The sequence below is a fragment of the Pithys albifrons genome, chromosome 20 (genome assembly GCF_047495875.1).
Source record: "Pithys albifrons albifrons isolate INPA30051 chromosome 20, PitAlb_v1, whole genome shotgun sequence".
Lineage (NCBI taxonomy): Eukaryota > Metazoa > Chordata > Aves > Passeriformes > Thamnophilidae > Pithys > Pithys albifrons.
The window spans coordinates 8,881,565-8,897,885 of record NC_092477.1 but is presented as its reverse complement, the minus strand read 5'-3'; the positions used below and the strand labels follow the sequence as shown (position 1 = coordinate 8,897,885).

General features: G+C 46.8%; 1 protein-coding gene across 11 annotated transcripts in view; it reads right to left on the bottom strand.

The window, feature by feature from the left end:
- Positions 1–16,321, bottom strand: part of PRRC2B (proline rich coiled-coil 2B) — a 45,569-nt gene that overhangs the window by 22,161 nt on the left and 7,087 nt on the right. For 6 of the 11 annotated variants that reach the window (XM_071574504.1, XM_071574512.1, XM_071574510.1 and 3 more), the window contains exons 2-13: positions 10,348–10,515; positions 9,256–9,433; positions 8,950–9,052; positions 7,941–8,013; positions 5,496–5,639; positions 4,663–4,904; positions 4,162–4,283; positions 3,683–3,825; positions 2,967–3,057; positions 2,403–2,595; positions 1,706–2,021; positions 900–1,090 (exon numbers count right to left, since the gene is read on the bottom strand). In XM_071574504.1, coding sequence (XP_071430605.1) covers positions 900–1,090; positions 1,706–2,021; positions 2,403–2,595; positions 2,967–3,057; positions 3,683–3,825; positions 4,162–4,283; positions 4,663–4,904; positions 5,496–5,639; positions 7,941–8,013; positions 8,950–9,052; positions 9,256–9,433; positions 10,348–10,462 — 1,911 coding nt within the window. In that variant the 5' untranslated portion in view covers positions 10,463–10,515. Of the gene's footprint in view, positions 1–899; positions 1,091–1,705; positions 2,022–2,402; positions 2,596–2,966; positions 3,058–3,682; positions 3,826–4,161; positions 4,284–4,662; positions 4,905–5,495; positions 5,640–7,940; positions 8,014–8,949; positions 9,053–9,255; positions 9,434–10,347; positions 10,516–10,631; positions 11,703–16,321 lie in introns of those variants that run through there. The other 5 variants (XM_071574506.1, XM_071574508.1, XM_071574509.1 and 2 more) reach the window with 3 other exon arrangements.

The following is a 16,321-nucleotide window of genomic DNA, read 5'->3' as shown; positions in this document are numbered from 1 at the left end:
ATTAAGCAGCGTTTGCTGCTGTACATCTGAATCATGAAAATGTCAACTGCCGAGCAACGAGCACAGGGGAACAACCATAAAAGAGCAATTACTGAGCTTCCAAGGAAAAGCCAATTGTGAGCTCTTCACTAAGGTTTGCAGCAGCGTTGATTGTATCACATTTCAAGTGGTTATTCTATGAAGGATGGCAATTAACTTTGCATTATCTCAAGCCTAGTATTCTGTCCCTTGGTTTGGCTCTGCTGCCCTATGGAGACTCACTGCATCTGGAAGCAGAGCTGAACAGCACGTACGGCACACATGGCACTGAAAGGTCAGCCAAAGATGCAAGATGCACAAAGCAGTTCAGGCTGGTGTCTCAGAGCCTCAGAACAGAGTCTTCAGTGCAACAAAAATGAAACAGTGAAAATCAGACACACTTAGGGAGCAAAGAAAATAATGATTTGAAAGAGCCTCACAGAAAAAAGCTGGGTAGGCAGAAGATGAGAGCAAAGGACCAGCCCCCTGCAGAGGTAGGAGGTGGAATGAGAAGCTGCTCCACAACTCTCTCCCAGTCCAGAAAAAGTCCAACAGCTTGCCACCCTATGCAGTTTGCCCCTGGCAAGCAAATGGCTGCCTCTACCTAACAGGGTAAGGGCACACGTCTCTCCCCAGCCATGGAAAGCCCTACCCACAACAGTTCCAGCACCACAAGGTGCACAGAAAATTCATGTAACCCACAGAGAGCTCTTTGACTCCCTCAGACAGGATACAACCATGGTCAGAAATACTAAAAAAGGCCAAGGTAACACCCAGTTTATCACGACCCCACTCAAAGACTGATGGTGGTGAGAACTGAGGAAAGGCAATAGTTTAGTGGGGGTCCACAGGAAAAGGGGTACAAGTGTCACACCCATTACCTGCTGCTGTTGCTGCTGCTGCCTCTGGAATCGTGGGGGAAGAGACTTCTGGTATTTGCTGAATTCTTGTGCTGGGGAGGGAGCTTCTCTGAGCTCCTCCTCATTGCTGCTCTGGGCTGCTGCTGCTGGGGCAGGAGTCTCCTCTTCCAGATAGCCAACAGAGACATCCTGTGTGTGAAACTCAGGGGTTGCTGCAGAGAAGAAAATAAGACTTGAAGAGACCTGCTCATGACTGGGCTTGTGAGTGCACACCCCAGCACAACATACATCAGTGTGGGCAAGTCCTGACTGCATTACATGGCTGAGTTTTATTACGATCACATCATTTGCCTTGACAGCTCTAGAGGGCTTTGTCCATCTTGTTTTAGTGACAAATTCCCAGATCCTCCTCTCCTATCAGCCTTGTGCTTAAGCACTGGGGAAAAAGTCCATTTCCCCGTTAGTCCTTAAACTCGCCAGCACTTACTCCTGATTTTCTAATCTGTGGCCATGAGCACTTAATATTACCTTCCAATCTTGAGAAGCTCAAGAGGCCCATTCCAACAAGGCCTCTGCTAGCACAGCTGACTGAGCACAGATAAAGGCAACCAAAGAAGTTTGCATTTGTTTTAATAGCTTTTTCTCTTAAATGAACCTTTGTCAACAATGCAAAACACTCTGCAGAGTACATGAAGCAGGTGATCTCTTGAGGGCAGCTGAAGGGCCCTCCTCATGCCCCTCCCAGGAACTCCCCCACTCCAGGTAAGGGATCAGCACAACAGCAAAAAAGCAGTTTTTGCAAGGTGAGTCAAGCGATGCTTCTGTACCTTTACGGAAAGCATGGCCGTTCTCTTGCACAGTGCTTTTCTCTGTGCTTGGGGGTCGCACATCTTCATTCTCTGTGTGTTTCTGGGTCTCCCCACTCTTCTGAGCCAGTTTGCATTTCTGATCGAGTTGCTTCAGCTTTGCAGCACAGGCTGCCAGGCGCTCCTCCCGGGCCCGCCGCTCCTCCTCCTCCCGCCGCCTCCTGGCCCTCTCCACAGCCTCAGAGATCTCAGAGTGCACAAATTTCTGTCTTAGGGGCACCTTTTCTTCCTTATCCTCAAGGGACTGCTGTCTGAGAACACTTCCCAGAGCAGGCTTCTGTAAAAGAAAAAACATGCCTCACTAAGCATGACCCAACCACATCCTCTATATTAGGCTTTGCATCCCATGCTAAGGAAAACCCCTCCTGACTCCCTCCCCTCTATCCTCATGCACAAATTCCCATTTTAGTGGGGGGAGTTATTGCTGTCTTGTTCAACAGCTCCCTTTTCTCACTGACAACCTCACTGCTCTGGACCAGCTTCAATTCCTTCTCCCTAGTGAAGTGCTATGCAGATGGATTTCTGTCCAGCTGGACATAAACCAAGAACTGAGAAATTAATCAGTACCCCATTTCCAATAAAATGTCAAACTGGCCTCTTAACAGGAGTGATGTGTCACATCCAGCAGCACAAGCCCACCCACATGAGTTCACCCTACCTGGTATTCCGATGCAGAGCTCCAGCCATTCAGCTTCCTTGGGGGCTGCTGTGACTCCTGCACTTTCCGGACTGGCCGGGACAAGCCAACTGATTCGCTCCAATTCTTTCCTTCCTCCAAGGTGTGCTTGGCATCTGCACTGTCTGCAGAGCTCATGGATAACTGTCGTTGCCTTCTGGGATCCCAGCTGTTCCTGCCACAGAAACAGCTCTGCTATTGCATTTGCTACTTGCCTCAGAAATCACTTGCAGCCTTGTCAAGTGGCAAAGGCAACTGACTGCAAGGGAAAGATCAAAAACCCACTAAAACAAGCAACATGCTTCTCCTGAAGTGTATAAGGATCAACTCCACTATTGTGCAGCAGGATAAAGGTGAGACACAGACAAGGGAACTGGAAGTCAGCGTCAAGATCTACACAAATCTTTAGCCCACTCAAACAATGGCCAGTGGAATCAACAGTCACAGCAACAAGAGGGATCAAGACTCCACATTTAGAACAAGTTTTTAAAGATCCTGATATTGTTCACTTCCACTAAAATAAGTGCAAATAAAGCCACTTCTTACCACTTCTGCCGTCCATCTTTAAGAGTTTCTTCCTCTTCTTCATCTTCACTAAACTTTAGCTTCTCAGAGTAATCCACTTCATCATGAATGCCTATGAAGGCAGAAATGGAGAAGAGATATATGAGAGGAAAGAAACAGGTGCCTTTTTCTGATAAAGTTTATTCCCTCTTTGGGACTAAACTACAGAGCACACACAGCCTTGGCATAAACTACTTGCAAAGCCAAATATCCACTACATGTACTGGAAATCAAAGAGTGGGCTGGGTTGGAAGGGACCTTTAATGTCACCTAGCCCAACCCCCCTCAATGAACAGGGACACCTTCAAACAGATCAGGCAAGAAATTATGTGAGCAATGCAGACACACACTGCTGAACAGCTGAGCTGGTCCCAGAGGAGGAGCAGCAAACTGTCTGGGAATGGGGGTTGCAGATGAGGAGACAAATATCAAGCCATACTGTGTGCAGTTGGGAGAGTGAACAGGCAGCACTAACTCTTCCCCCCAGTAGCTGTAACCTCCTGCTGTTTGGTGTTTTCAGATTTTTAGGAGTCTTCAGATCCAGTTCCTTGAGCACATTGTGATGGAAGGATCAGAAGGATCCATTGTGTCATCATTTACACCAGCAGCAATTTCACAACTACACAGACCACTCTTTGCTTTCCCTGCTTCATTCTGTGGCAGCAAAACAGAGCCACAAGAGTATTCTGGCACTTTACCTGCCCATCCATCATCTGCATCATTGTCCAGTTCATCCAGCCCCTTCAGGTTCTCTGCATTGATAATGGTGGGCCGGGGCACTCGCTCTATTTGCTGCCGAACCGGACGTGTTGGGCGAGACAGGCTGAGCCTGTTCTCCTTTCTACAGGAAAACACAGAGAAATGGTTAGAAACAGCAAACAGCAAAGCAAAGAATGCAGAGCTGAGTTTATAACAATGAGTCAGTCCTTCTCTACCACACACTTAGAATACAATGCATCCAAGTTTCTCTCCCTATGCAGCAAAGCTTCTTTGCCTTCTTTACCTTTCTCTCCAGACACACAGTGCTCATAGCTGGCAACACTACAGCTGCTGCTATAATTGGAGCCTGATGTTTTCAACACACAACTGCATCCCTAGCCCAAATTCTTGCCTAGTTTAAGGTTCATGTCACACACTGAACCTGCCCTCTCAAGTTGCACAGTGATGCCAGCCTTACCCATCCTGGTCATTCATCTGGAACTGTCTGAAAGGTACTCGGGGCTCAAGGCGAAGTTGAGGAACAGGGAAAGACCCTCGGTCCAGCGATGCAGGGGTCTCAGATGGCTGTTGTGGACACATCTGGAACGAGGCACAGCAGAGCAGTCTGTTTTTATTCCTTGCCACAGGAAGGTTCACCCAGATTAGGTTACAACAGCTGCACGGTAGCTGCACCCGCACAAAGGGAAACCAAACATATTATGTCTGGCTGCCCAACAGGCCACGTGCTAATGGTTCCCTCCACAGCTCCAGAGGGAAAGGGGTAACTTCTCCTTGGGCTGAGCAAGGCTGTGCTACACTATTCTAGAATGAAAGAGGAAGCTAAGAAATAAGAGAACAATCCCTGAGCAAGCCCTGGAAACCAACTGAGAGTCCAGAAAACAAATCTCAGCTCACTTCAACCTCCCACACACATTACAAGAACCAAGGACATGACAGCAGTGGAGAAAGGGTAACTTACAAAAGCAGGTAGCATGTCATGGTATGTAGGTGGTTGGTAGACGTTTCCCATAAACTGTGAAGCCCCTTTGCGGACGGGCTGAGCTGGGCGCAGAGACGGCTCCTTGGCGTCGCTGGCACTCGCCGAGGAGGGGGCTCCGTCCCCAGTGCTGGAGGTTTTGCTGCCCAGCTCAGCAGGGGAGGCGGTCAGAGATGTGGCAGAGGTTATGTTCCTCCCACCGCCCTCCCTCCAACTGGTGACATCTGGAAAGGAGGTAACAATTATGCTGGTATTTGTAAATGCACAGGCGCTCACGGTTAGTCTGGTCAAGCCCTAATTACACTGAGGTTGTAGAAAAATAGCAAGGACCACTCTCCAACTGTGTTTATTTTCTCATGAGACATCAGCTGTTACAAACTACTGCACCAGTGGTGTCCTTATTTGCCAATAAGCCTAAATTTCTATGAACTCTGCTCCCCAACTCCACAGTCCTTACCCTGCAAAATGAAGGCCAATTAGATGCACACACACTCAAGGAGAAGCCACATTACACCACTCACTCATTTCATTGTGGCTCCCTCAGCCCAGGGCAAAGGGCCTGCTTTGCAACATCACATAGCAACTTTGATTAAATCATAGAGGACAGTCCATTCTTGGCTGTCTGGCCCACAGACCACCAGCACCACGTGCAGACCTGTGATGATCTGCCAAGCCACCTGACACGTGCAAGCTCATAAAAAGATAAAAGGAAATGTTAGGGAGGGAATATATGGTATTGTTGTGAACTGGCACACCCTGACAGTCAATGGGGTTATAAGGTGGGCAGAGGCAGAAGGACACAATCCTTCACTCACTCTGGGGGCGGAGGCTTGGTCCTGGCCCATACGACGGATCTAAGGCGCCCTTTTCTTTGCCACCCTTGTCCTGCTCGCCAGCTGCTTTCAGCGTCGGAAATTCCTCGGGAGAGAAGGATAACAGTCGGCTTGAGGCCCTTGAACCTGTGAGACAAATAAGTGTGATCAGAGAAGATCTCTCCACTCTTTCAGCTCCCTTACAAGATCAGCCTGGAAATGTGTTTCCTGAGAATCTGGGCCTCTGGATATTTAAACCCAAGTTACTATTGTACCAGCACCTCAGCTCACACCCCAAACACTCTCAGACACTGTCACCAACACGACAACACATGTCCTCACCCAGCACTCCCACACTCTTAACTTGGGAACTTCATTTAAATTCTCACATTCAACCAAGCCAGAGTGAACTTTCTCAGCTTCCAATTATTTTTGTAAAGTACAGAATTCAGGCGGAGGCAGAGATACAAATTCTGCAAGATCATTTGTAGATGATACCCTGCTACCAAGCATTTGACATTTCTATTCAGACTGTTTCTGCTCGGATCTCACTGTGCCAGGGAAGTCTACTGTTAAGATTTCTGCCAATACATCAGTGAAAGACCACATATAAGGATGGATATTATATGCCATCCCCACTCTCCTCCCTGCTGCAGCATTTTCAAGATGCAGATCAGTGGCCAGATGAGGCCAAGTTCATTTCTAGTCATTGGCAAATTGTCTTGCTGGGTTATCAGTCACCCCAGAATGACAGTTTTCTGTCAATTCTAAAGATCAGCCAGTGACTCGAACACAAAACAGAGCAGTTCTCCTAAATCTGTTGGCAATATAACACTAAATAAAAGGAAATTGCAAGCATCATTGCACTATTAAACATTAAAAGAATTGCTTTTTTGAGAACTGTTTTTTAGTGTTATTTGGCTAATGGTCTCTTTAAAAAGGGCATTTCAGAATTGTCACATTAGAAGTATCAGCAGACAAAAGAATCACTTATCTTTCTCCTTCCTTTCCCTGAAGAGCCAAGGAAAATTGGTTTAAACTCATTCCACTTTCTGGAATTTGCACACTGCACGAGAATTCCCATGTGAAATTTCCAGGGAAGACACTGCAACTGCTGCATGGAACACCTTCAAATACTTTGGAGAAATGAGAATACTCAAGAAGAACATTGCCCAAATACACCACAAAGTGGCTGAGAAATGGTCCAAGTTCTGATTTCCACTACGTTATTCCACTGAACCAGAATGGCACAGGTAGGTACCCTTCAGGAAACTCCCTCCAGAATAGATCTTACATTGGTAAGATTTAAAAAGAGCAAAAAGCAAGAGACGTTCTCTTGTCCATAATAATAGAAACTGATGTATTAGCTCAGGAGGAAAAGCAGATGTTCAATGCCACTGGAGAAGAGGTGCAAGCACAGGATGGCCTCCTTTCAGCCAGATTTCTGAAGCTTCTGTGATTCAATTACCTTCTAATTAAGCTGCTCTTAGCCACATATGCAACTGTTATCCTGGGTTGAGAACTCTATATTGGTAAGTGTGACCTAGAATGAGTTTTCAAAAAATCTTTAATAACATTGTTATATGATCAGATTCAAAATGACTGTACATGAGGTCCACAAAGCAAGACTCAAAAATGTACCAATTAACCACAGATGACACAGTCTTTGCACTGGCCACCAACCTCAGGCAAGCACAAGCTTTAACGATTAGCCTTTGAGAAACACCCTCTCATTAAGGGCCTCACTTAATTAAGGGCAAACTTGCCCCTTCTGTTTCTGCAATCAGCAGCTGTCTCAGTTCTTTCAAATCTCTCTGCAATTTCATTTGACAACTGAAGGTTCCAGGTTTGTTCATATTAAAACAGTGGAACTGAGCTGTTATTCTCAGTATGGTTTTAATGGCAGTACTTGGTGCAGCTGAAAACCACCCTCTGCGTGGAAATGGATGCATCTGAAGGCAGCTAAACTCGCAGTTTATGCTAACACTGCTTCAGGATTCTCAGTCATGCAGAAGTCGTTAGGGGCACAGTTACTCAGAGAGAATCTCCCTTCTTTCACCCAGTTTTCCTCACCTTTATTACACACAGCTCTGCTGATGAGGGGCCAATGCTTCCCTTCTCCTTCAAAACCTTCAACCTCCCAGAACTCGCTGCTGCATCTCAACAGCAAGAATCATTCTGGTTCGATGTGGCCCTGAGACACATTCTGTTCAAGCCACGTCTTGCACTGGCAGACCTGAACAGATGCATCTGCATCATTTCAGCCAACATATTACACAGACTGAAAGGAAGACTCCTAAGGCCTCTCTGTACTGTAACCAAGACATCTGTGTCCCACTCTGCACCAGTCTGACAGGAAGGGCAGGAAGAAAGGGAGTCCACTCCATCTCATGCCTATCTGGGAGAATCAGGAACATACCCAGCTCCTTTTCTGCTTATCATACTCACCACCTTCTTGTCCTGCTGGCTTTCCATTCAGCTGTGCCCATGACTTTGGTCCACCTGGCACTGAATTTGTACTCTGAAATCAAAGCAAAGCAAACAAAGACACCCCAACAACCACAGATCAGCAAAGTCTCATGACTGTTTCTCATTTCCTGGCTGGCACCTGCTATGGTTCAGACCTACAGATTACCCACTGGATTCCCCAGGTCTACCCAAGCACCTTATTGGGGCTATAGTCACCTGTTCCCCACTCCAGTGTACTACAGTGCTACAGCAAAAATTCTTTTCTCTGCCCTAATGTCTCCTCTGCTCATCTTCACCAACTCAAACCATTTCTCTTGCTTCCCTCACTCTAATCAGGCTTTCCTTCTGTTCTGCTGCATTTACCCAAATGGTCTCTCTCAATCTCTCAGTTTGTTCCATGCTGCACCTTAGCCTGAAGGTTACCCTACTTTCTCATGCAATAACCACTCTTCTCTTTGAAACATAATTCCTGTTGTGACTGCTCTGAACCTCAGGGGCTGGGAAACTTTTTTGAACTCAAAGAGTGAAATCTACAGGATAGAGGGGACAGGTCCGTGCACTCTCTGGGGCAGCTTCTTACTTGCCAGTAGCTTTTTCTGGTCCTGATACTGGCTGCCTCTCCCACATAACCAGATCTCTTCCCTATCAAGTCTCATCAGGCTGGGAGCAAGCACTGGATCTGCTGTCACCACGTGACACTTGAGTTAGACCCAAAGTAAAACAGTTTAGAGGAGTTAACCCGCCATCCCACATTCTAGCTGTTTTTTTCTAGAGTGAAACTAGATTTTTTGCAGAGGTAACATACACAGGATTATACTCTAATTGCAACAAGCACAATAACTAGAACTCATGAGGGTCAATTCCACAAAAACTGATTATGTAGGAGCTGTTCTTACTTGAGCAAGGCAACACAGGCAATTAAAGAAAACCCTCAAGCTGCCTGGGGACAGAGAAAGCAGGGTGGCAGTCAGAGACCAGCTGCACCTACCTCCTGACTGATTGACTGTGTCGGCTTCTGTAAATTGGAGACAGATTTCTGCAAACCCTGCTGCGGCAGCGACTCCTGCAGCTGTGCAGCCGTCGCACTGGAACTGGGCAGAGACAGCACAGGTGAGACCACAGGGGAAGGAAAGTGAGAAAACAACTCTGGCAACACAACAGTTGCTAAAAGATCAGGCTAAAACATTGGCTCTGCACTGGCATGGACAACAAGAACTGATCACCAGGGTACAACACACAGCACAGCAGCGCTGCTGCTTGCCTGGCAGAATTACCAAAGATTCACTCTACCTACCTCTTTTGGTCTGGTTGGTCCTGCTTGTTTGCCCATCCTGTACCGTCCTTGGGTACTATAATGATGTTGGGGTCGTTTCCTTTGTTCTCAGACTTCAAGCTAGGCAAATTTGCAGGAGGTGGCATGCGCCGGGCAGCAGCAACTTTCCCAAGACTCTGTAAGCCATGTCTAGGAATAACTAGTGAGAAAGAACAGCAGCAGGTCAGAGGGCTGTATCCTGTTAGATAAGTAATCTTAATTAGGATACTGTGGCTGGGTGCAGTCCCAACAGAACTGCTGCTGCTATGTCAACACACAGGTCGTTTCCCACAAGACCGTCTGTTGTAGCAGCTGGCAAACAGCTCCTACAGAGGGAGGGAGAGGGAAATAATCCTCCCTAACAAAGTGCTCACTGAGTCTTTTAGCTACCTGTGCAAATCCTCCTCTTTCATTACACCAAGGAGAAGCAGCACCACCCCTTCACAGCTTGGGGAAACAGCCACCCAAGTCCACCTCTTAGCAGACAAACCAGTAACCTAACCCAGGAGTCACCAGGCCTAGATCTGCCAGCTCTGCTCACCAGAGACCTTACTTATTAAGGAGGTATTCTGGTTTTTGTTTTCTATTCTCACACCAAATCCAGAACCAGTTTCTTGAGTCCACCATCTACTTCTGGTCACATTTCCACTGCAAAACCCACTTGGGTCCTTCCCCAGTGGCCTTCAGCCCTTGACTCACCTCACACAGGGTCTGACCACTTTAAAACACTCCTGTCAGCTCAACTGCCCTGTCCTGGCACAGCCTAAGGCCTTGGTAAGACTTTCACTCAAGTTTGCCATCACTCTGCAGCAAGGACACAGACTAAACTAAGGGGCCAACAGTCCCCAGCTATCCCATGTCCTTCCTCCATGTCTCCACAGTAACAGCAGCACAAAGTGCCAGTGACATTTTCCCTGAAGCCTTAATGAAACAAGCTCAGTGACCAGCACCAACACCTCTGCACCCCAGCCATGTCCCACTGGGCACCCTCCCCACAGGGCCTGCAACCTGAATGAGCTCTGCAACAACACTCTTGGAAGGCATCAAAAGGAATTTCCCGAGGGTGTTTCTTACCTGTAGTTCTGATAGCTTCTATTGACTTTCCTTTATACTTATCAAACAGGCTGAGAGTCGAGTACTTGCTTTTCCCATCCTTTCCCTTGGTTATTTGCCCCAAACGATCGGACATTGCGATGAAATGTCATCTAGTAAGGAAATTTCTCTGCGCCACTCCCGATCTGCCTTTTAATGAAAGAGAACCACAAAAACGCCATCAAACAGATTATTCAGCCACAAAGAGGTAAAAAGTAAAGCACCCACAACAGCTACAACTGCAGATACTCAGCAAACACACTCACCAAGTTACAAGGGTTTAACTCCCTCCTCTTTAGTCACAAGAAGCTTGTGGGCTTTAAGTGTCACAAACTGAATGAAAAGAAATGCAAGAACACACTTCTCACAGCATCATTTTTCCCCTAACACTCCAGCACTGAAAGAGGTGAGTCTTCTTTAAGTATGAGAACACAAGAGTGGGGTCAACACAGTCCTTGCTTTAAAGGATTAAGTCTAACAATAAGCAGCTAAACACAAGGATTCCTAAACATAAATGACAGAAAAGCACAGTATCTTGTGCCACACTGGAATTTGTCACTGGGTTTCCCACTGAAGCACTGGCAGATGGGTTTCTAATGTTTAGATTATGGTTCCACACCAGTCACAGTTAATGACTTATACCAGCAATTAATGCTTTGATAGCATCACCTGAAGGCAACAGAATTATTTCTTCAAATTCCCTTTCCCCAGAGCTGGCCTTGAGAAAGATTTATGTACTACATTCAGACTCTTGAGCCTGATTCTTGAGTCATTCCACTATGATTCCCAAAAACACCAAAAAAATTACATTTCTCTGTTGCTGGCACCTTGAACACCACCTTTAGCTTTAAATATATTTTTCACAAAGGATGTGGGTTGCTAATTTTTTGCTCTGATCTTTGCTGGCACAACATGCTGTGATTCAACACCTGCCACGAGGGAGTCTCTTTACTTTCACTTTTTGACCCCTGGAGTCTGGGACAAAGCTGGAAACACGGGCAATGCATGCACTGCACATTAACTTCTGTCATAAAAGACACTTTGCTTACTTTCAATTGACCTTTTCTTTCATTTTTTAAAGCATAATTCTGTTCTGAATTTTCTCAAATCTAGGAGCTTAATCTAACCTTTTCACACATAATTTAGATTTCCACATTTCTTGCTGTAAAGCTTCCACTTCAAGCCCAAAACTGCTGGCAGTTTTATTATGCCATCTGCTATGTCCCATCTTAAGGTTTCAACTCTTTGTTGGAGTAACAAAATGTGATACGTATCTGACCTTCCCACCCCTCACACTTTCTGAAACTCATCCTGCTGAAAGGATTTTTCCAACACAGACAGAAATCACTCTGAAAGAAACTGTGTGTGACCAGAGGCTACAGCTCCCACCAGCAATGCTTTATCAAACACGATTTCCAGGTAAGAGGATTAGTGCATCACACGTTATGTAGAAACTAAAGCTCAGCCTGCAAACATGCTGGATACAGCCAGACTGAGAATGTAGTGCCAACTGTAAAGCCCATCTAAAGGCTGCTACCAGGGGACATGTCTGACCAATAAACCTGGCAATACACAGCATTTGTTCTTGCACTGCAGAATTAAATCAGGTCTGTCAGGAGCAAGCTGTGGGCTCTGTGTGCTAAGGCAGCATGGTCAGGGGCAGAGGAAGAGAAGTATTTTCTGTCACTCAATAACAGCATCCATGGGATGCTCAGGGGAAACACCAGGCTCCACAAGAAGCCCCGTGGGGCATCTCTGCTGGACCACCACATGGGGCTGCAGCATGGAGGTAACAGGGCTGGCTGGAAGTCCTGAGACACCTTTTCCTGCTAAGTGGCAAACAGATCTTTGGCTCCAGTCTGGTTCCATCTTTGCTCAGATGGCCACCATGTGCCAAAGAAAACAACGGGTCCTCCCTCACTTAGCCATTTGCACTGTATTTTATTAGTAGGACAGACATAAAAAAGAGAAAATACACTGATTAGCACAAACTTGGCAGAAAAGCAGAAGTTGGACTGAGAACAATGAGCTGTTTGAATGGGAAGAGTTGTGGGGAGGCCCCAAGCAGAGGGAGTAGCAGAGGGTGCTGTGCTGGCAGGAGAACAGCCACCTGCTTCTACAGGTACATCGAGCCTGCCTTGGGGTCTATCCAGACCATGTCAGTGCTGTACCAACCTCACAATAAAAACACTAAAATCCACACTGAGCTTTAGAAAACTCAAACTAGATAGTGTTAACAGGTGCTTAAAAAAACCACCAACAACCACCCACCACATCAGATTCAGGAGTGATCTGGTTAACAGAAAATCCCTAAGTTCAAGAAAGTCAGCACAGAGAGCCATGCTGCCAAAGAGAAACCCTGACAACAGTTACGTAACTGGGTTTCAGCTGCCTCTGGATTACATCTTGTATCATTAAAAGGATGCAGGAGGAATAAACAGCCACTTCAGAGCAGAAGAGCTGCGGACATGTCACGATAAAACCCCTTGCCAAACTTTCTGGGACAGCCACAACTGATGTCTGGTTAAATGAGATTTACTTTGAACTCCTTAAATGCTTTGAAGTTGAAGACCTGAAACACAGCTTTGTTTGTGTGTGTGTGGGGGGGGTGTGCTCCAAAGGGGAAAGGAGCCCATGGAGAGGTGAAGCAATTTCCATACAGTCACTGTGCAACGAGGCCAGAGCAGCGCTGAGCCAGGTCAGAGCCCAGGCAGGACCTTGCTGTCTGTCTTGCTGCCTGTCCCTCCTGCCAGCTGCAGATCCAGGGATGCATTGGCCAGTGGGATCACTCAGCACTCAGTTACCCACAGCACTTCAGAGAGGCCACAGAGTCTCCCAAGGCTGGCACGATGCTTGGCTATCTCCCCACCACACAGTTACGCAAGGGAGTCCAGGCACGGATCACAGAGGCCTTGCAGAGCAAAGCCATTTCTGATACAAATCGAGCTCACTTACAACTGACCTGCCCCCCTGCAGGCTCGTTATTAGGAGAGCTGGAACCAGAAGGCACATGCCAATGGTGACAACTGAAAAGTGACAGCCTCGGCACAGCCTCTGACCTGTGCTCAGGGTTCCCGTGCTGAAGAAAGCAATAGCCCATTACAGAGCAATCAAAAATAAATCAATCCTCAGCATTTCTCCAAGGTTTTTCTCTGTGTTTATGGAGCTCTTCTGGGGAAGGTTTGCTATCAGTTTTAGCATCGAGCTTAGCTCTTCCCATTCTGAGGACAAGCAATGTCTCTTGTTATATCCAGGGACAGCACTAGAGTACAAAATACTGAGTGACTCAGAGGAATCACAAAATACTGCAGTGTGACCAGTTCCATTAGAGACCCCAGGGTACAAAAGCTGCACCAGAACCACTTCCTGAGGCAGAGAGCTCCACTGTTCCCATGTCTTACTGTCCACAGTGTGTTGTCCTGGATCTGATGTTTGGGTACTGAACCCGTCTAACTGCCTTTTTAAGGGGTATGTTCTAATTCAGAGAGCAGGAGTGACATTTTAAGGCACTTTAATGTCTTAAAGACATGAGATTTACAAGCATGTAAGTCTTGGAGCTACAGCATGGATCTACTGAGCCTGTCCTGCAAAAAACCCATGTGAAAACCTCGAGTTACTGGCACTGGTAACGACTGGAAACCCCCGAGCTGAAAACACAGCCAAAGGGAGAGACTCCTGACAAACAGGATTGTCTGCAAAGCTCTTTGTAAATCTATGTATGCAGGAGGTTGGGCTGCGGGTGTTTTACTCACGAGACTTCAATGGAGCTCGAGTACCTGGAAGTCAGCCAGCCTGAGCTGAGCAGGGCAAACAGACTTGTGAAAGGTAACACACAGACTAGAAGGAATCACTTGAGCTGCTCGCACACCACTGAGCTCTACACCGAGCACAATCACTGGGGCAAAGGATCCAACTCTACTGCAGACCTTCACTCCTTGTTCACTTCACAGCAGCAGTCACCAACACAAAACAGAGCAACGGGGAGGAGATGAACAGTGAAAAGGCCTTTTTCCACAAGCAGAAGATTTTTGACCTGAAATTTTATACAGATTGTTCAAAAACTCACAGGTTGGAAAAGCCGAATGGTACTTTCAGAAGAGAGAAGTGTTTGGAGTTGATGTTAAACTGAAACACACTGTTAAACTGAAATACATGTAACCAGCAACGTGAAACCTGAAAAATGCAGTATAGTTTAACAGGAGACCAGTGGTGGTCATTCTTCTTTAAATACACACAATCAATTTTGCTGGTACTTTTATCTGTCAACAGAGAGATACCACTACTACTACTGGAACATGTCCCATCAAGAACCACCTATTTGAGAAACATCCACCACCTGCCTCAGCGATGAAAGACACCACTGGCCGCCCTTGGAAGGGCTTTGGTGAAACAGTGTGACCACCTGCCCCGGACCTTGGTGTCAGATGCACTTATACCCTGTAGAAGCCCTGTTTGGGACACACACTGATCATCAGCCTTAAGGGGGAGGGACCAGATGAACACTCAGTTCCCAGGAGAGATTGCTCAATAAGGAGGGGAGCAACAGGAGAATATCAGGATCCAAGTACAAAGCAAATAGGATCCACCAGAAGAGCTGTGCAGCAGACAGGGGCTGCAGCAAGAGCCTAAGCCACAAGAAACTGCTCGCTGTCATTCTAGTGCATTATTTCCAGGGGGAGCTGCCAAGATTTGCTGCTACACCTGAAAAAGGACCTGCCAAGATTTGGATGTAGCACCAAATGTGGTGCCAGAAAATAGCACCAAATCCTGCCAGACAAGGAGAAGCAAGTCAGGAGTCTGCAGTGCAGAGAAGAGATAAAGCCAGCTCCTGATTCACAAGGGGGACCCTTCTTGCTAAGCTCAGTGGATGTATTTGATGGTATCAGTTCTTTTAATCCTGCACAATTCCAGCTTCTCTTTGCATCTCCCATGAACCCTCTCTCCTTGTAAAAACAGGGAGTGGGAGACAAGGCTCACATCTTCCATGATTTATTGCAGAGAGATTCTGTTAGCCAAGTAATACTGGAGGTTGGAGGTCATCTGTCAGACTTGCCCTCTTGTCCAGCCCCATCATCAGACCTCTCTCTGTGCTAAGCCTCCTGGGATTCAAGACAGGGAGCTGGACCATGAAAAGGAGAGGCAGAGTCCTCTGGACAGTGGATCTGTCATTAACTCTGCATTGTGGAGCACAGTTCTAAACAAAATAGATCTTCGTAATTTCAGGTTTGCCTGTAAAATACAGAAGCCTCATCTCTCTGCTGAACAGCTTTGCCAGTGCTGGGAAGGCAGGCAGAGAAAGGCAGCCAGAAAGGGTGGAATTGTAACTTACTGTAGAACAGATAACGCAGACTGGAGTCTGGAGAATGGCTCAATTGTATTTACACAAAAACATTAATGAGTTCTGTGGTCCTTTCTGTGCCGGCTGGACAGACAATGCCACACCCTGGACAGGAGCCCTGACCTCCAGTAATTGAGGATGCAGACAAAGAAACAGTTCATCCTGAGTATGCAAGACTATGGCACAAAGCAAAACAAATCCCATCAGAAAGCTGGTCCACAGCCCACTGAAAGTACTTGTGAGATCCTGTGCTTATGAAACTCTCCCTCCTTTTCAATCAACAGAAAACCCCAGGTGTGCAGTTAATCCTTTCCTCAAAAGGAGTGTCTAGAACAGCCCTCCAGAGAAACAGAGCCAGTTTCCTACCCCTCTGCCCCATCATGCTGCAAAGAAGGAACTGACCCGCTGGTGCCAGCTTGTCAGGAAGGTTATAACCTTATCTCCAACCCAAGGGGAAGCACTGCAGGACTTATCATTCCTCAGAATAAAGAGCTGAATACTGCAGGCAAGTGGGAAGGCATCTCATGTGGAACAACCTGGAGGCACCAACTACCAACATTACATTCCTTGCCCTCTCATCCAGGTCACGAAGGGGTTAAACAAGACATGAACCAGCAC